This window comes from Drosophila nasuta, chromosome 2R (assembly GCF_023558535.2).
Source record: "Drosophila nasuta strain 15112-1781.00 chromosome 2R, ASM2355853v1, whole genome shotgun sequence".
Classification (NCBI taxonomy): domain Eukaryota; kingdom Metazoa; phylum Arthropoda; class Insecta; order Diptera; family Drosophilidae; genus Drosophila; species Drosophila nasuta.
The window spans coordinates 13,053,526-13,073,311 of NC_083456.1; the positions used below are offsets into that span (position 1 = coordinate 13,053,526).

Sequence of the window (19,786 nt, forward strand, 5' to 3'; positions counted from 1 at the left end):
GTGACAACTCGATGGTGATAAGGTGATTCAGTTGAGCTTGTTTCGAATTCGCTTATTTGAGTGCTGCTTTAGTCTTGTTTCAACATTCGTCGCGTTCGCAAGATCCCCCAAAAAAATCCGAGCTCAGAAAAAATGCGCGATATTTTGTTATTGCTGCTATCGCTTGCTTTGTGCTGCTACCTCACACAGGCACAACGACCAGATCGTGCGCCTCCGCCACCGCCACCGCCTCCGAGAGAACATAATCATCATCGTGCGCCACCGCCACCGCCACCACCACAGAGAGTACATCATCATCATTCTCATCATCGGCCTACACGACAAGATTTTGATGCGATTCAATTTCCCCAGGAACAGGATATTGTGTTTCCCGACCCAAGGCAAGCTGATGAGGAGAGAAGGGAATTCATTTTGTACAAGATTCAAGACTTTTTATTTGAAAATATGGAGAATTTACCACGCCCCAGACCACCCCCACCAATGGGACCCCATAGACCTGGCCAACCCTTTCCCCCCGCCTCCGAATAGTAGGCGGCACAAGAAACGCAAGACGAGAACCCGACGTCGTCTGTGCGAACGCAGTGAGTGTGAATGCAAATGCGAAGAGTGAGTGTTGTGTGTATTCATGAATTTATTCCATCTAAAGAATATTCGGAGTACATTGAACGCATATTTCCCAATGATACGGCAATTGCTGAAGACGCCAACGATGAAGATTTCGATGGACGCATACTCGCCAAGCCTGGCGAATACCCACATATGGTAATCGACTTTGCTCTTGCCCTTGTGCTGATAAAGCCAACAATATTGTTTTGTTTTGGTTTTTTATGCGTGTTTACACAAAGAAAAAACAAAATGTTGAACCCAGTTCATTTAATTTCGTAGGCAGCGCTTGGCTTTCAGCAAGACTCCGAGAAAATTCAATACAAATGTGGCGGCAGTTTGATAAGTGAGAACTTTGTTTTAAGCGCTGCTCATTGCACCGATGAGCAAGGGTGAGTTTTTCCATATTTTTGGGAATTTTGAACTCTATGATTCAATATTTTGTAGTGTGTCGCCAAAATGGGTGCGCATTGGCGGACTTAATCTGCTGGTTGATGAGACGAGTGGAACATCCCAAATTATTGGCATTCAAACCATTCACAATTACCCCAGCTACAAAGACACCTCCTACTATCATGATATTGCACTACTCAAATTGGAGCGTAAAGTCAAGTGAGTAATATTAATCATCATCATCGTCATCATTTGACTAAACTTTACAAGTTGAATCTCCTCGGTTGAAACTTTTTTAATGTGTAATGCACTTCCATACGGGGTGATTGTTCTTTCGCAGATAATATGAATATAATTATGAATGAATTTAATGTTTGCGAGAGTTCAAATGGGGTAATAGATTTGGGTTTATACTAGATTATTTTCGTCATGGGCATCCGGCAATCTAAAAATATTTCCAGATTATACTATTTTTTCGTAAATAAAAGAGTATTCTTAAGTTCTTAAGTATACTTTCAAAATTCCTTTGAAATAAAGGTGCGGTCTTGTATAAACTAAACGTTTTAATAAATTAAGCAAATCCATAAAAAAAAATCCCGCTGTAAGTCGATTCGTGTTATGCGCATCTTTCGCTGTCTGTTTTGAACAAAAACAAAATGTCAGGTTAAAACCCGGTTATACATTTTGGGTCAACATTTCGCATACTCGTATAAGTACGTTATTTAAATGTACGACACAATATTGTATGTATTATAATGACAAGCGAATTGATACCATCATATTTCAGGCTTACGGAGTTTGTGCGTCCGATAAGACTTTGGGTTACCGAAGAAATACCCACATCAATTGCCTTTGCCATGGGCTACGGTTCGACCAGCTTGACCAAATCGATGACGAATCGGTTGACTCATCTCAATCTGACCATTGTGCCCAACGATGAGTGCAACAGGGATTTGCCTGCCTTTGCAGAGACACCCGACGGCATCATTGCCAGTCAGATTTGCGCCCAGGACTTCATCTTAAGTCGCGACACCTGTCAAGGCGACTCGGGTGGTCCACTTCAATTGAATTTACCCGGAAGACGACGTCGTCATATACATTACCATCTGATCGGGATCACCTCCTATGGTGTCTTCTGTCGCAGCAGCTTTCCAAGTGTGTATACGCGTGTCTTCACCTACTTGGATTGGATTGAGCAAATGACGTGGGGTACGTCGGGTTAATACTTTTAAACTACTCATGTCTGAAGAATAAAAATACATCAAATTTTGATACCAAATCTAGAAACATAAGAAACTTAACTTAATCATTTCATTGCAAATAAAGGTTTAAGCAAAAATAGAACCATTGAATGAAAGGTTATCTTGGATGGAAGCTAATTTCTTGAGATTACAATGTGCTTTGAAATTGTAGAGTTAAATTGTATTAAACAAATAATGACTCCTCTATAGATTAGCTTCAATGCTTCAACCTCTTAAGATATTTCGAGCACCAATCTTACTTTGTAGATGTATTAAGTAATTAAACTATTACAAACAATATAGTACCATAATAACACATTACAAGGAAACTCATTGAGGCTTCAGAATATACAGAGAATATATGTATGTTACTTATGTAATCTACAAAAATAATAAAGATAATTCAAACTGTGTATTGAAAATAATTACAAGTAGACATTTATTTTATATTAATAGGAATATCAACTATGTATGAAGCTCAAATAATTTGAGAATTTTAAGTAATAGAATGAAATCTTCTCGAAAATCTAATATATGTTTCAATTTGAAAACAACTTGCATTTAAACATAGAGTAATTAAACAAATAGAATTGTTATTATCAAATTCCATAAAAAACATTTTCATTTAATATACAATTAGATTACATTTATATTGTTTAAGAGTTGTTATTTTTGTATGTAAGGCAAAAACGAACATAGATTTTTGGTCAATTTTGCTGAGTATTCTAGCATCGTGTGCAGGAGCTTAGACCTCATTGTTGGCATCCAAAACTTGCTGTCTGAGTTCCTCGTAAGAAGGCTGATTCTGTGAAGAGAATAGAAGCATTTAATGATAGGTCTATAAAGAATGCAATAACAACAATTTATATTAAATGCAACGATTTGTGTTAATGTTTTTTTTTAGCGCTTCTATACTCACGTAGAGCTTTGTCAGCTGTCATCTGGCTTTAATTGTGTGTTTGTGAAGTAATTAAGATCAATTATGAGCAGGCAACGTAATGAATTGATTTGATCAAGGCGACTAGCTCAATGATAAATTGTTAATTATGTTAGTTATGGAGTTAACATGCAGTTGAGTGTGCTTCAAACGGCTGTCGATTTACTAACCTTCCATAACTCCTCCTCCCAGCTGGGGAACATGCGCTTGAACGAACGCGGCTCCAAGCCCTGAGAGATGCGCACAATGGTCACGGTGTCCATGGTGCGCTCGGTGGGCTCCACATCGATGTAACGCTGTAAGAGATAATAGAAGTAAGTAAGGAATTTCTTGTGTATGTTTAGCAAAGTCTTACCTCGACCATATCTAAGATCTTGGCGTTCTCCTCCTCGGTGGCGCCCGAGCCAACCCACACGTAGATCTCATCGCCAGCATCCAGCAGCATCACATCGTCAGTATCGAGATCTTCTTGTTGATATTGAGCCACCTCCTCGACCTTGACACGTCCACGAGGAGACAGGCGGCAGTGGAAGAGACGTGGCTCAAGCAATGGCGCCGAGCGATCCTCCAGACTGCGATCATACTGTCCCTCGCCGTTGAGTTCATCCCAGAACTCTTCTGGTTCGGCACCCTCCTCAATGATCTCGACTTCCGAATCGGGCCAATAGTGGGCAAAGCGTTCCTTGGCCGCATCCTTCTCAAACTGAGAGGCACCCAGACCATTCCAGATGAACACCTTGTGTGTCTTGGTGGAAGCCAAAGCAAAGGCGTCGCCCGAAGCCAACGATGAGCTATCGGCTGGCACTTCACTGGCATGAATATCGCTCTCAACGGTGCCGCGAATGCGGTAGAGTTGTGCGCTGATTGGCAGAGCTGTGTACGAAGCCACCAACTTGCCCTTGAAGATCTTGTAGAAGTGGCGAGGTTCGTGTCCTTGATGGGTGATCACATAGGGAGCACTGTCTCCAGCATCTGCATGGCTCTTAGCCTGCGACAAGCCTTCTCTTAAAGCTTGCGCCTTGGCTGCTTGGCCAGCCTTGGCACCCTGCCAGACATAGACAATGGTGCCAGTTTCACCGTTGTTGGCCTCAAAGTTGTAGGTCAGCACATAGGAGGCGAAGCCCAAGAGTGGCGTATTCTCGGCGTAGGGTACGGTGTGAGTGGCCACCTCCTTGCTGTTAGGATCCTGCACGTATTGTGTGATCACCCTGATGGGGTTCTGTCCATGATCGGGCATGAAACCAATTGCACGACCGCCGCTCTTCTTCAGTTTCTGCACCGCCGAATCGATTTCATCCTCATCCAGCGATTCGTCGGAGCCAATACTCAAGGCGGAGCGAATGAGACGAGTGTGTGCCATGCCAGCATCGCGCCAGGTGGCGAAGTACTGCTTAAATGGTGCCGACTCGGCGCCCTCAACGATGCGATGTATTTGCGTCCAGGCGGGATATTTCTTGGTGCGCAAGAACTCTTGTGCCTTGGCCATGGCATCGGTCTTCTCCTTCTGTGTGGCGCCACGTCCCACCCAGACAAAGATGCCAGAGCCAGTGTCGAGAATGAAGCAATCGCGTGTATCGAGCATCGATTGGCTCAACGGTTTCTGGCCAATGGTGTCCACCTGCAGTTTACCGCTGGCATCCGACACCTTGTAGAGCGTCACGGCGGCGGCATCGGTGCGCTCAAAGGCGCCATCCTCATCGGCCGAAGACTCCTCGGGCACTTGATCGGGCGAGCCAGAGCCCAGCACATCGAAGAACTGCTGTTTGTCGGCCTCTGTGCTGAAGTCATCGATGATCTGCACACGAGCACGTCCATTGTGATCCTGATCTCTAATCTGGGTGGCGGCGCTGGTTGCCTTCAGCTTCTCAACGCGCTTGGCCTGAGCGCCCACATAGACATAGATATCGTTGCCAGCATCCAGAATGAAGCAGTCGCCCTTGTTCATCGAGGACACCGAAAGATTCACCTGGCGCACACGCACATTGCGCTTGCCCTTGACCTGGAACAGACGCTTCTCGCCCTGAGCATTCGTCTCCACATGCTTGAAGCCGGTTCCAACTCCACCCTGCTCATAGCGCACACCTAAGTCAAGGTTTAAATGTTAGCTCAAATGTATAAGAGATCTAAATATTTATAAATGATTTACCATTCTTGAAGTAGCCAAGGAACAGCTGCGACTCATGATCCTGTACCTCGCGATGCTGCACTGGGCCACCGTTCAACAGATCATCCAATTGCACGGTGAGAATAGCAGCTGCGCCAGCCTCATCGGTGGAAGTCTCTGAACCCAGCCAGAAGTGAATATCCCAAGTAAGTTTTTTGTCTTTTTGGTTTTCAATGGTCTGAAGAAAATATTAATTTCGTATATTTCATATTAAAATATATGTATAATTAAAGAGAAATTAATGAATTCGATGTTTCCAAGAACCTGTTTGAATTCACCCAAATTATTTTCAGAAACATTTTTCAAATGATTAATTATGACACAGCATATACAAGGTGATTTATATCACGCCTGAGGTTAGTTAATTATAACAGCAACAGTCACACAGGTCCAAATTATATAATTTCTAATTATTCATAACAAAATAATCTTTACATTTTGGTTTTTAAATAGGAATTAAAACCACAATGTTTAGATTAATTTCCTATAAACATATAGAAATTCTAAAATTACATTTAATACTTTCAAGCTAACCACAGTTTGAAAGCAATTACTTACATTTAGAATAATGAAAGAGTCGCCAGTGAAGAATTTGCCATAATTGTTCTTGGGATATGGCACGGGTTCGAAATTCTGAAAATATGAGAGAAATCATACATATGTTAAATATATGCCAAATTTGCATTGTTCTATAGGCTCTTTTTTTAATAATCGTATTCTATTTTGGTATTTCGGCGCCCTGTCAAAACATTTTTGTTAGCGAAATCGAAAGCGATTCCGTATAAACAGAAAGCTTTGTTGCTGCCACCAAGGAGCTAATAAATTTCGCTAATGTTTCTGAGTTAATTAACACGAGCGTTGAAAACGGCATGTGGCACTGTTTACAGTAGACACTCGCTAAGCAAACATCTGCTTTTTGTTTTCATGTTGCGTGAATTCAGCGAGTCGAAAGAAATACCAAGAAGACAAATGAAGTCTCCCTCACACTTCGAATATGTATTCATGTGTGTACTCATTTTAGATGGCGCTGGGTTTTGCATGCCAAATGGCACCCGCACAGCTGCTGCCACTGCCACTTCCATTGCCACTGGGCACCGCTGGATGAGCAACGCATTCGTGCGTGGGCGACGGACGAACTTTCCCCCAAAGAGATGTAAACATGCAGCAACTATTTTTATACTCCATGTTTCTTTCGAGAAATGGGGCAAGTATGAAAAGTGAAATTTTGAACTACAACTTACCTCGATGCGCCAGATCTCCAGGCCAGGAGTACGGCCGGCATTGGCAAATGCGGGATGCATGACGCGACGACCTGGCTGCTTGCTGTTACCACTCGACGGCTGTATCTGACCGGTTTGCACAGGAAATGCGGGGCGCGTATTAAAGGTGCCGGCTGAGCAAAGAGTTGCCGAAATGGAGATAAACACCAGCAGTCTACAAAGTAAACACAAACAACGTAATAATTTCTGTATTTCCTCGATGTTGTGTGTTTGCCTAACGGGGCAGCGTACAAATAATATTTACAAGAGCAAAGCACATCGAATTGTCAACTTGATATCCGTCGACAAACACACAAAACGACGCCTTGTACAGGCAAACAGCCGAAATAGCCTTCGTGTCATGAGTCATGACCATAAAAGGTCGTTAAAATAGAGAGCACAAAATGCGTAGAATTTACTTAGCAGATGAATATCTATGTACTATGCGACAGAATATTTGTGCCTTAACTTACAATTATAATACGATGATTAATGGGTTTATTTGCTGAGCACACGGCGTATGAGTAACTCTTGTGGGAAAACTTTTTTTCACTCGATTTAAATAGTATAATTTGGTGTGAAATTGATCTTGTTTACACTAGTAATAGAGAGCGGCTACTTTAGCCAGTGAACTGTTCGCTTGCATTACCTGCAGATGACTGCCAGATGACTGGCGTCGCCTCGCGTTGCCATTTCGCGTCGTCGTCGGCGGCGCTAACGTCGCTGATGCGGGGTGCTGTGGTTGGGTTGCGGTGTGCGGTGGCTAGTGGCTGGATGTGAACGCACAGCGGCGCTTTTGTTTATTGTTGTGATGTTTGTAGTATATAACGAAATACTATATATAATAGCTCGTTGTTAATTGTTGCTTCTATATGGTGTTTGCCTTTTCTCGACTTTTTGTTTTTATCGTCTCCCAAAGAGAACGCAAATGACAGCTGCAAACGAGAAGAGAGAGAGAATCAACAAGTTATTAGAATTGTCACAGTGCTCGCGAATAGTTCTTGCCACCCTACTCATAATTGTAAACAAATGCTACACATGTAATATTTGTTTTTATGCGCTATGTATTAAGTTTTATGTTTGCGTAAATCATAAAATGTCACGCACACTTTTGTGCAAATTATTTTTTTTGAAAGTAATTAGGTTTTGCGGAATGACGACACGATGTTGATGATGATGATATGGGTTGTCTTGTATGATATCACAATTAAAGAGATAGCAAACACAGTTATGTATATATGCCATATATGGCAAGCCCTTTTCTTTCTTGATAATTTTAAAAACAACTACTCGTATGTGGGTCATAAACATTACAATAAAAACTATATTTATGATCACGCAGCACAACAACATCAACATCAACGTTAATTTGCCATTTTCGTTCACTTTCTGTGCCATTTTCAAGTTCGACTTGTTATTTAGCGTGAAGTCGACTCGCCGATGCCGATGCCTTTTGAATTTTAATTATCATCAACTACAACTACTAATATATTTTGTAGGCTACGCACAGAGCTGACAATCTGACAATACCTCGGCTAGATCATCCATCACCATTATTTTGAACTTCGAGAACAAAACAAACAAAAGGTTCTTCAAATTTCCTTATAACATAACGAGTTATTGATGAGTTTACTTTAAAGTTGCTAACTTCGAAATAAATACCACTAAAAATTACTCTGTTTGAATAACATGTCATTAAAAATGTACTAAAGATTCTGATTGCGAAACGTTTTTGGAAAACTTTTAAGTCTACGAATGTGTCAGCATTAACCTTTTGCTACTCAATAATGATTTCATTTTATATTTTGCAATTTATAGTCCTCTAAAGATAGGATCTTAATTAAGTGCTATTCGGCAATTAAATTTGTTTTGCTATACTACAGTTTGTAGTCTGCTTTATCTATATATTTTCTGAGAAAAATGAAACATTGTGCATAGAGAAAAAACCATTTATGAATATACTAATGTTATTCCATTTTAATTGCATTAGCAATGCTTTTCTAGAAAATCCAAAATTGTGTTTATACAGATTGTAAGCATATATACTTAAGTAGTCTCTGTTGTATTTATTCTATTTACTGACCAACAACTAAACAAATATAATCCTGAAGGTTGTCACCCGAGATAAGCTTGACTCTAAACAATTGATAAGCTCAATCGGCACTTAATTCAATTAAATAGGCACATCATATGTACTTCATCGATCACTACCTACCTACATATATTATATATTATAGTAAAATTTTTATTGTCTTGTCTAACCCAATTTGGAAACGTTTTTTAAGGCTTGCATAACTTATCAGTTGGTTTATGAGTTTATAATGATATCGCACTTAATTGCCTTCAATAAGAACTGATTCAATTGTAAACACTGATCAAATCAACGCGATGACGTTCAAGAAAGTCACAGCAATAAAACAAAATATAAACAGCAAACACAAACATACACACACTATGTTATGTATGCAAATCAGTCACGACTTACGGTTTTGGATCTGATCAATCTGAACTGCTCGCTTCCAGGTTGGGAGAGTGACTGAGGTATGATCGAGACAACACAGTTTGTGACACTGAACGAAACTCGTCGATCGCCGTCGTCTTTATAAATGGCCGCTCAGCGTCAAAGTCGAGCTCTCTGTTTATGTGGCTTAGACTACGCTCTCTAGACTTGGAACGATTGCGTCGCAAGTACCGATGATTGATAAGACCCCAAAACTGAAGCGATAAGCCGGGAGAGACAAGAAAAAAATCCCATTCGCGAGTCGCAGCTTCCGAAAGCTATAAACAAAATGAAAACAATTTTTTGAAGCATTCTTAGAAGACGAGGTTAAAAGGTACACATACATTTGCAGTATGCATCCCATTTCCAAAATGTTTATTTCAAGTGAATTCGTCAAATTGAGTAAACAGGAATCATGTTTCTTAGTAATCGGCTGCCGTGTTTGATAGATAGTCGCGTCGTCCAATATTCGATGCTTGCTTGCTTTGCACCGCCTCCAGCTTGGGACACTCGGTGATGCGATGACCCAAGCCACCACAATAGCTGCAGCCATGTGAATCACCCAGATCCAAGTGTTGATGCTCCGCCTCCGGCGCCAATTCGTCCAGAAAGTCGGGCACCTCCTGCTTGGCCTCGATCAGCAAATGCTTCAGATCCAGCAGCACCGATTGCTCGGTGATTTTGTTAATCAATGTAGTGGCCAATCCTTTGGTATTCGAACGACCTGTACGACCAATGCGATGCACATAGTTCTCAATGTCATCGGGCATATCGTAGTTGATCACATGCTGCACGTTCGGAAAATCGAGACCCTTTGACGCTACATCGGTGGCAACGAGCACATCCTTTTTTGCCAATGCGATAAGCGTCGACGGCACGCGAACGCTCTTCCTGATCCTTGCCACCGTGTATGGCTACCGCCTCGACGCCCTTGAGCAGCAGATACTCATGTATGCAGTCCACATCCTGTTTCTTCTCTGCAAATATCAGCACAGGCGGTGCCGTCTTCTGCAGACAGTCCAGCAGATACACCACCTTCGCCTCCTGCTTCACATACTCTACTTGCTGTGTCACATTCATCGAAGCAGCGCCCGCACGTCCCACATTGATGGTTACTGGCTTGACGAGCGCTGAACGCGCAAAGTTCTGAATCTTTTTGGGCATAGTAGCGGAGAAGAGCAGTGTCTGTCGTTGACCCTTGAAGAAGGAGAAAATGGTGCGCACATCCTCTTCGAAACCCATGTCAATCATACGATCTGCCTCGTCCATACACAGATAACGACACATGTCCAGAGTCAATATCTTCTTGTCCAGCATATCCATGAGGCGACCCGGTGTCGCGACCACAATGTGTACGCCCTTCGAGATTACATCCAGTGCCTCGCTCACCGGCAGTCCGCCCATGGCTAGACAGGAGCGAATTTCTGGCATGCCACACAACTGCAGATGCTTGCTATAATGCTGGATGATCTCGTGCGTCTGCTTGGCCAACTCGCGGGATGGGCAAATGATAAGGCCATAGGGTCCCTCGTTGCGCTCAAAGGGCAATTTGTATTCCTGCTCAAGGGCAAACATCACAATGGGCAGCACAAAAACCAACGTTTTGCCGGAGCCTGTAAATGCAATGCCAATGAGATCTCGTCCAGCCAATACCGTGGGCAGTCCTTGGACTTGTATAGGTGTTGGCTTTTTAATGCCCTTAGCCGCCAGGCCATTGAGTATGCCTTTGTGAAACTTCATTTCGCGGAAACTACAGATTGGAGGACTTGGATTTTCGCCCTCGACGAGAATTCTCAATTGCTTGCGGACCGCTTGGCGCTCGTCTTCGGTCATGGCTTCGATGTAGCGCGGAGGTCGCCAAGAGGTCTTGATGGGGTCCTCGTACTGTATGCCTTTGGCCAATTCAGCAACACCCATCAGAGCCTTTTGCTGGGCGATGCTCTCCATAATTTTCTCCTCTTCACGTAGCTGTTTCTCAACTGCACTCAGTTTTTTCGCCTCGGCAATCTTCTTAAGTTCGGTGTGCTGGTCAAGTAAACTAATGTTATATTTGCGGCCCCATGTCTCCGCATCCTGGGCGCCTTGTGTGTCATCGTCATTTTCATTTTCGCTCGACGACTTTGGTTGTGTTGTCTCTGTAGCTAGTTGAGCGATTCGACCAAGTTTCACCATGTGTTGTTTCTTCCGTTCTTTAACGGGCACGTAGGGCACATAATTATCATCTTGCTCCTCATCTTCAGAGGATTTCGAGGCACGCCTATAACGTTTAACAGGCGTAGCCATTTTACTTAATTTACTTATTTTGTAAACAATAACAAACACTGCTCAACTAAACGTTTTGGCCAATATCGCGTTGCCAGACTGCTAGAAGTATACTGTGAGCACAATATCGATAACAACACATCGTGATATTTATCGTAAATAAGTTTGGCATTTTTAGAAGTACGGACTGCGGTCACGCTGTTTCGTAAGCAACACAATTTTCGTTTATGACTGAACTTCGTTTGCTTAAAGATATAATTAAATAGTGGAAAAATAGTGTACAGTTTGCAATCATGTCTATGTCCAAGACAACCAATACGTACAATCGTCAGAATTGGGAGGATGCGGAGTTCCCCATTTTGTGCCAGACGTGCCTGGGCGATAATCCCTATGTGCGCATGATAAAAGAGCGTTTTGGCAAAGAATGCAAAATCTGCACGCGGCCGTTCACCATATTCCGTTGGTGTCCTGGTGCACGAATGCGTTTCAAAAAGACTGAGGTCTGCCAAACGTGTGCACGTCTCAAGAATGTATGCCAAACATGCTTGCTGGATCTGGAATTCGGACTCCCGATTCAAGTGCGTGATGCAGCCTTGAAGGTGGCTGACAACATGCCACAGAGTGATGTGAATAAGGAGTACTACATTCAGAACATCGATGCCCAGTTGCAGGATGGCGATGGCACAGAGGCCGCCGGTGCTGTTGGTCGCTCCCTGGCAGCCAATGAAATGCTGTCGAAATTGGCGCGCACTGCACCCTATTATAAGAGAAACAGACCGCATATCTGTTCATTCTGGGTGAAGGGCGAGTGTAAGCGTGGCGAGGAGTGTCCCTACCGCCACGACAAGCCCAACGAACCTGATGATCCGTTGTGCGAGCAGAACATCAAAGATCGCTACTATGGGCGTAATGATCCTGTGGCTGAGAAAATTATGAAACGAGCTGCGTCGTTGCCGACGCTAGAACCCCCTGAGGATCGCAATATAACCACCTTGTATGTGGGCAATCTGCCTGAAGAGATTACTGAACCCGAAATCCGCGATCAATTCTATCAGTATGGCGAAATACGCTCCATTGCGCTAGTGCCGCGCCAGCAATGCTCCTTTGTGCAGTACACAAAACGCAGTGCCGCCGAATTGGCTGCCGAGCGCACCTTCAACAAACTGGTCATTCATGGTCGCAAAGTCAGCATCAAGTGGGCCCATTCCCAAGCCAAACAGGGCACAGCAGCCAAGACGGATCGTCGCTTTGATGTCGCCGGCATTCCTCCACCGAGTGCGAAGCCCAATGATTACTTCAATCTGCGTCAGGAACAAATTAATGTGATGCCGGCGGGTATGAAACTACATCAGCTGCCCTCTAATCTGGTACCTGCCTCTGCTTATCAGATGTACGCCCAGCCCAGCTATGCAGCGCCCTACAGTGGGCTCGGTGTGGCAAGCACGAGCGGAGCAGCAGCCGCATCTGGATCTGGAGCGGCGGCATCAAATGTGAATCTCGATTCCATTCCACCGCCGCCAGGGCAGATACCGTATCCTAGTCAGGATGCTAGTCGCATGGGCGCTCTAAAGAAATAATATTTGATGCATCGACAAGCGGGAATTTCGTTTTTATTTTTGTATATGAAAGACAAGACCGTAATAAAAAATAAGAAGAAAAACCTATACAAATGGTAATTTCAATTAAATTTCAAAAGGCGACACATACACAATTATATATTTGAATTAATAATTACACTTTCATATATGCCTAATAAGCAGCTTAATCACAGATATAACATACATATGTGCTAAAATATATTGTTTTTTAATAATAATTAATTACTTTCTGGCATAGAAACATTGCGCTTTCGCAGAGTTATTCGCTGATCCCGATATGCCTTTTGTCGCTTGATGAAATGCTCTCGAAGTGCTGCGAAATCAATGCCGCTCTTGTACTCCAGCGAATTGCGTTCATCACTGTAAAATATAAACAATTAATCTATGTATATAAAATTCTTAGATTTAAAATGCACTCACACAGGCTGTTGGCCCCAATAGTTGGGCACGCATTGCAGGCGATTGCGCAGCGTATCGAAGGCAGTTGTTTGTGGCAGCAACATGAGAATTCCAAAAAGTGCGTGTGCCAAATACTGGGCATCGGCACATTTATTTGATTTAGACACTAGTGTTAGACGCAGTGGAGCAAAAATGGGTGACTCAATTAGCTGCACCAACTTGTCCAGCTCACTAAGCAACTCCAAAGTGATTTCCACATCAGCACTGCAACATTAGACATTAACTTCATTGAATAAATTTATGTTGAAGAACTTACAATAGAATCACCAACTCGGAGACATGCTGATAGCACTGAGCAACCAGACAAAGCGACAGCGTTGAGACTGGACAGTGAACCCAACTTTTGTACAGACATTGAAATAAATCAGCTGACTTCTCATTGGATATATCCCGCAAACTGGTGCGCAGCTCAAACAGTTCCGTTGATGTCAGCAAAATCATGTTAAGCAAACGCACAACTGTCGATGCGAATTTCAAGTTTAAGATTTCCTCAGCGATGATCTCAGCGAATGTGCGATAAATATACTCTGCATTAAGCAGCACGCAAAGTTGTCTGGGGAATATTCCTTTATTTTAGAAAGTTTTATTGTATGTTTTGCCTTTGCAAATCTACCTGATAATGAGGCTGGCGCGATTCTCCAATATCAGTTTCTCCTCGCTGAATAAATTTAGCAAACTTAGCAGAAACTTGCGATAATGTGTCTTATCAAAATCTACAAAAAATTACAATTAATAATTTGAAAATTGATTTAAGGGAAATATATATATATACTATCCTTACTCTCTGTATCCTGCGAGTTGATGATTTGCGCCAGCACATAAAGACTTTGCAGCACTACCTCGTCCGAGTTGTCGGCAAGAGTCAGAAGCAAATTATTATTTAAATTGTTGGCATGTGCAGACATTTCTTTTGGGAAATTTGTAAAGAGATGATGTATCCATTTAAGCACCGCAATCTTAGTGTGCATGGAGTTGTGTGTGAGATACTGTGACAGCACTTCCATAATCGAACGTAAATCAATCTTGGCTACATCTTGAGACTTGAGTTCTTTTGATGAAAACAAATCCGTCATTGATTGGTTCACCGAAACGGCGCACTCCTTGATACCTATTAAAAGCAGTTAAAGCATCAATTTTATAAAGACATTTTACAATTCCACTTACTGCGCTTAGACTCCCCACCGTACTCGAGGCAGGGTAGAATAGCTGTAAAGATGCCGCTGGCATAGGGCAGCACATTTAGACCAAAGATCTGCACAAATTCGCGTATCCACGAAATGGCAATAAACTTGATAAGCTCATTGAGAGATTGTGCGTGTGTGATCAGCGTATTGATGGTGTCCTCCATTCTCACTGAGGACGAATCTTTGCGTATGGACTTAAGGAACTGACTAATTGTGTTCTCACACATGCGCTGTATCTCTGGCGTATTATCCTCAAGCATGACAAAGAGGCCATCGAGAATCTCCGTCAGATAGTTGATCATGTTGATGTCGGGAACGGCATTCAGAATCGATATCCACGATATGACGTATTGTCGCGTAAACGCATTCTTTACGTACATACGCTCCCTGAGCAGCGGTATAAAAGCCTCCAAATTGAAGGTCTCATACGACTCCGTGACAATGTCCTGTAAAAGTAAAGGAAACAGTTAAAATATGTTAGCCAGACTTTGTTGCTCTCAAACCTTCAGCAAACGGTCCAGCAGCTCGCTGCCATCCTTGACCATCTGATCGGAGTCGGTGACCAGGCGAGAGAGCGCCGCAAACATCTCAGGAAAGAATGGTATGATTGCTGAGCGAGCCACCTTAACAACGTTATACAGAGATTCGCAGGCAAAGTAGCGCACTCGCAAGTCTGGATCGGAGAGGCAGTTCATAATGGGCGTCACCAGTTCATTCACATACTTATCAGAGTCCTAAGCGAGCGATAAAAAACGAGTGAAGTACGCGCAAACATTAGTAAGTTTTTAAACTACCATAGAAAATGATCGACTGTGTAATACCCGCTGCACGTTTTTATAGTACAAAAATAATAATAATGAAGATTAAGACTATTTTAGCTTAGGAACATCTCAAGCTGTAGTCAACAGAACTAATGACATTTGCACTTCAGCTGGATCAAAGGACTATTCAGTTTAGAGTCACGGCGAATGCTAAATAAAAGTGCATTTAATATCATTGTATCATTGTATTTCGATATCCGGAAATACCCCTTAACCTTAATCAGGTATAGGATGATGATGTACATGTATATAAATGTTTGTATAAATGAAACCGTGACTAATACAATCACATACCTTGCCCAGCCCTAAGCCCGTCGCCGCCAGGCCGATGAGAGCGCCCTTACGTCGATTTGCATCGCGTGATGTGGCATAGTCATTGGAGAGCACCTCGATCAGCTTTCTGATTTGGCCAGCATTGTTCTTGTTATTGAACTCTATGACCATTCTATTCAGGGAATAAACAATTTAATCATCCATCGTTGGGAATGCCGCAGGTGGGCGTCTCTTTGCTTTTATATACTTCTCAATCTCCTGGGAGGCAACTTTTCGTTTCTCGTACACTTTGTCACCCAGTGCCTTGGCACAGGACTCACTTAAAGGCGCATAGTGCGGCTCCATTTTTTGTTTGTAATGTATTATAGACTAAGCACAAGATAATGATTCAAAGCTTGTTTGATTGTAAAACAGCGTTGCCAATATTTCGCAATTGGCACAGCTGTTTTGCCAGTGCTGCCACTTAAGCAACTAAAAACGGTCTTCATTAATGCGACTCGCTTCAAAATACCCTATTGTTATTTCTTTAGATATAAAGAAATAAAAGAATTTAAAAAATTAATCAAAATTTTAAATCGCCTTCTTTACTTTTAGAGTTATTCTGAATATTATAAATTTTATTTTAAAAAATATAATATATTATTTTTTTGTGTTTTAAGTTACCACCCGACCCATGGGTATAATATATTAAAAACTTTTTTTAATGGATTTCAAATAGAGAGCGAAAATTTTGCAAAACCTCAATTTCGCTAAATATTTATTAAATATTTTATAAAACCAACACAATTTTGTTTAGTTTGCCACCATTTTCTCATTTCATGTGACGAAGTAAAAGCAGAACTGATGCTTGCATTTTTATATACGCTTTAATTTAGAAAATTTCTTGAAAATCATACAACTTGGGGCAAATAACGCAAATGCTGTCATCAATAAACCAAATGTGTTTCATGTATTGCTGTAGATAATACTTTATACTTATCTCGATAAAATAAGGACTTCTTAATTATCAACTAATAGATATTTAACTTCAAGTTAATGTTTATGTTAATATTAAACCCAACACAAAAAAAATCCCACTTTAAAGAGGGCAGCTATTATTCGATGATGAGTGGAAACTTTTCTACTTCTTCACACTCCTGCCTGAAACTACTGATGAACTGCCTCAACTTGGCTTCATGTTCCACATCTCTCCGTGCACGTTTCTTTTCGGGCGCCGCTTTCCTTGGAGAATCGGCGCTTTTGTCATTTGAGTCCTGCTCATCGTTTTCATCGTTGTCTGATGAATCAGTTTCGATAAATAACACTTGCACACGTTGTTTTCGCCTCCGTTTAGGTCGCTCCCGAACATAGGTACGTCTTGGTTTCTGAAGAGCAAAGATGTATATAAATTAGTTATTTGCGAATAAAAAATAAAGTAATATTTGAATTGTACGAGCTGCTTACTACCGATTGAAGAAAAGCTTAAATCTTCACGGCCCTGTTGGCTCAATTGAAATGACTAACTATTCAATTTTGTTTAATTTAGCTCAATGAGAAGCGACAGCGTTAGAAACTTATCAACGTTATCGTGCCTCGAGAGCATTAGCTGAATAGAATGTGCAATGTAGCCTCACCTTTTCATCGAATGTTACTTCCGGATCCGTATCCGCAAACAAACCAATTGATTCATTAGCTGACAGAGCAGGAAGCGGCGTCGCAATCATGGTGGAGCATAGCATCTCTTTAATGTTGCGCTGCTTGGGCGTTCCAGCTGTTAAATCATCGTAGTCGTATCGCAGTGGTGCCTTCGATACTTGTGGCAGCTCCCTGTCTTTAGGGCGTAAGTCCTTCAGCCGCTGCATTTTATCAACTAGCGTAATATTCGTTTGATTTGTGTGGACACTATTACATTGCTGTTCACCCTCGTTAAGGAACTCTTCAAAGCCAAAGAGATTACGAGGTGATTGCGTTTGCCTTGCAGCCTGAACACCCAATTGCTGCCGCGGACTTTTGCTTATAGTCTTATCAATGGAATCCTCGAAATGAACATGATTTTTTATTGGCGTCTTAGGAAGCTGCATTTTGTTCTTCCACGATGGCAACACGACTACGTCCAATATATTTATATCTTTAAGAGGAGTGCGCTGTTGAAGCGTTCGTCGTGGATTTGGTAATTGCACAAAGTTTTCATCGTTCTCATTCTCCTGTCCGCTTAATTCAATTGGTGGAATTGTCTTCTCAAAATTGTTGTTATCTGTTATATTAACCGATGGCATAGCTGGTGGTACATTTTCGCCATTTGAATCATTGGCAGCTGAGTCAATGCTAGTCTCGCTTACGATATCATTGCCATCATTTTCCATATGCTCAAGGGGTTTATCAGGTATGTAGACATGTTTTTTTGCGAATATGATCACTGGAATACGAAGGCAACTGTGATGTGTTGAAACCAAACATGAAGGTATTCGGCAAGGGCGCCTCGTCTGGAACTCGCCAGGGCGATGAGCCTCCACTGGGACTTCTTATTATTACTGGTTGAGTATTCTCCGCTTGATGCGGAATTGGTGAAAATGTTACATCGTTTTGGGCCGTGACATTTTTACGATTCATTGGCGTGCTATAGAATTTTCTTGCAACTTGCAGGAGCTGTCGTCGTCGATCCAATGAGTTCTGAGCATTCTGATTGTTGGTTTGATTCAACAGCAACGAACGAGCTAAAGGGCTGTAAGCGCCCTCCATCGTTGTCTTGCTTTTATTCATTGATATCCTTTTTAGAGGCTCCTGTAATTGTTGCGATTGAATCTGAGCTGCTGCCTCATTGGCAACGGGGGGCAGCATCACTTTGATTGTCCTGCTCATCTTGTTCTGGTTCATAGATGGGCGACAACGGTCGCGTTTCCATGTGAATCCGCTGCTCAACTTGCGACTTTGCTGTTGTGGCTTTTAATGAGCATTGTTTTCTTTTGCCCACTGGACGAACTTTCTTCGCGACGCGTCGTACACGATTCTTGCCTGTTTTTGATCTTATTATTGCACACGCTCTGCCATCCTCGATCATTTTCTTGATGATATCAGCAGCTGCATCCTTGCGCTGATTCGTCGCAGTGTCATCTATCTGCGATTCCGAGAGAAATTCATAAACGTTGCGCGTCACTGACGATCGCGTTCTTGTGGGTGGCTGATCCCTGTGAAAGAAACGATGTGCTGTCTTCGCTTTATCTGATATCTTCTCGGCTGCCGCCTCAGTTGCCTGCGGAGTCCTCAGACGTTTTAAACTAACTGTTTAGAAAATATATTAATAAGGATATTTTATCCATATATCAGACAAAAACTTTACCTCTAAGGGGCTTGGTCAGGTACATTGTAGAATTACGAGCGGGTTCAAAAACACTGTTGTCGGCTACGGTATTATTCAAGAGATTATTATTTAATTTAAGCGTGACGCGTTTAATGCGGACACAGCATTTTCGTATGTGAAAAGTTTCTGCGCCATTCGATTTAGGAACCGACTTCTGCGTGTTAACTTTCTCTGCATATTCTTCTTCATAGTTTGTTTTATTCAAGGGATGTTTATTTAATTTAATAGGGAAGCGTTTAATGCGCACACGACATTTTCGAATGTGAAAAGCTTCTGCGCTGTTCGATTTACAAATCAACTTTTGCGTGTTAACTTCCTCTGCATTGGCTACTTCAGTTTTCTTCATATTTTTTCGAGATTCGCTTTTTATATTGGTATTCACTTTATGCGCAATATGTTTAACGCTATCTCGTACGCGGACAGTCTCTGCGGCACTGGCGCATGCGAAGCACCCAACGCATTTTGAATTGTGGTCTCTTACAACTTTTCTTATAGCGGGCATTTTTCTTGTGGTTTCTTGCATTTGCTTAACCATTTCACAATATCATACATTTTTATTTATTTCGATTTGATTGAAAACAAACCAAAAACACTCACAACACAAACAGCTCAACTAGCATGTTCCCGCCATTTTTATTTATGTGGCCAGGGGCAGAGCTATGCGCAGTGTTGCAGCTGATCATTTTATCGACAAACTGTTATCGATAGCTTTTGGTACGTCTTGCAAGCAGCAGCAGCTGATAGGTGATGTGACG

General features: G+C 42.1%; 6 protein-coding genes and 1 non-coding gene across 8 annotated transcripts; 2 read left to right on the forward strand and 5 right to left on the reverse strand.

Moving 5' to 3' along the window:
• Positions 1-42: 42 nt before the first annotated feature.
• Positions 43-2,275, forward strand: LOC132787747 (serine protease snake). The gene is given in 7 exon segments (XM_060795032.1): positions 43-285; positions 352-504; positions 506-581; positions 647-762; positions 886-995; positions 1,051-1,215; positions 1,784-2,275. Coding segments are annotated over 7 exon segments (1,209 nt in total). The 5' UTR covers positions 43-132; the 3' UTR covers positions 2,220-2,275.
• Positions 2,276-2,827: 552 nt separating this feature from the next.
• On the reverse strand, positions 2,828-7,381 carry LOC132787743 (gelsolin). Of its 2 annotated transcripts, none has more exons than XM_060795026.1 (7): positions 7,247-7,381; positions 6,580-6,772; positions 5,897-5,971; positions 5,321-5,516; positions 3,530-5,256; positions 3,345-3,470; positions 2,828-3,042 (listed from the first exon to the last, which is right to left on the reverse strand). In XM_060795026.1, exons 1-7 carry the CDS (start codon positions 7,288-7,290, stop codon positions 2,983-2,985), a joined length of 2,421 nt encoding a protein of 806 aa, XP_060651009.1. In that variant the 5' UTR covers positions 7,291-7,381; the 3' UTR covers positions 2,828-2,982. The 2 variants fall into 2 exon arrangements, with proteins under 2 accessions (XP_060651009.1, XP_060651010.1); XM_060795027.1 differs by lacking the exon at positions 7,247-7,381 and adding an exon at positions 7,071-7,240.
• A 1,910-nt stretch (positions 7,382-9,291) lies between these two features.
• LOC132787745 (ATP-dependent RNA helicase abstrakt) lies at positions 9,292-11,464 on the reverse strand. The gene is given in 3 exon segments (XM_060795030.1): positions 9,292-9,375; positions 9,442-9,948; positions 9,950-11,464. Coding segments are annotated over 2 exon segments (1,860 nt in total). The 5' UTR covers positions 11,381-11,464; the 3' UTR covers positions 9,292-9,375; positions 9,442-9,519.
• Positions 11,465-11,529: 65 nt separating this feature from the next.
• On the forward strand, positions 11,530-13,033 carry LOC132787746 (pre-mRNA-splicing factor RBM22). Its single transcript, XM_060795031.1, has one exon. The coding sequence runs from the start codon at positions 11,653-11,655 to the stop codon at positions 12,934-12,936; it is 1,284 nt and encodes a 427-aa protein (XP_060651014.1). The 5' UTR covers positions 11,530-11,652; the 3' UTR covers positions 12,937-13,033.
• Positions 13,034-13,060: 27 nt separating this feature from the next.
• Positions 13,061-16,098, reverse strand: LOC132787744 (protein VAC14 homolog). The gene is made up of 9 exons (XM_060795029.1): positions 15,942-16,098; positions 15,716-15,866; positions 15,104-15,334; positions 14,581-15,046; positions 14,198-14,524; positions 14,030-14,129; positions 13,673-13,969; positions 13,378-13,620; positions 13,061-13,317 (listed from the first exon to the last, which is right to left on the reverse strand). The coding sequence occupies exons 1-9, from the start codon at positions 16,037-16,039 to the stop codon at positions 13,176-13,178; spliced, it is 2,055 nt and encodes a 684-aa protein (XP_060651012.1). The 5' UTR covers positions 16,040-16,098; the 3' UTR covers positions 13,061-13,175.
• Positions 16,099-16,758: 660 nt separating this feature from the next.
• On the reverse strand, positions 16,759-19,690 carry LOC132784520 (protein dalmatian). Its single transcript, XM_060790184.1, is given in 5 exon segments — positions 16,759-17,058; positions 17,308-18,075; positions 18,077-18,481; positions 18,483-18,952; positions 19,011-19,690. Coding segments are annotated over 5 exon segments (1,938 nt in total). The 5' UTR covers positions 19,036-19,690; the 3' UTR covers positions 16,759-16,788.
• Positions 17,120-17,250, reverse strand: LOC132787907 (small Cajal body-specific RNA PsiU1-6). Its single transcript, XR_009632604.1, has one exon. It is a non-coding gene; the product is annotated as a small Cajal body-specific RNA PsiU1-6 (non-coding RNA).
• Positions 19,691-19,786: the final 96 nt, after the last annotated feature.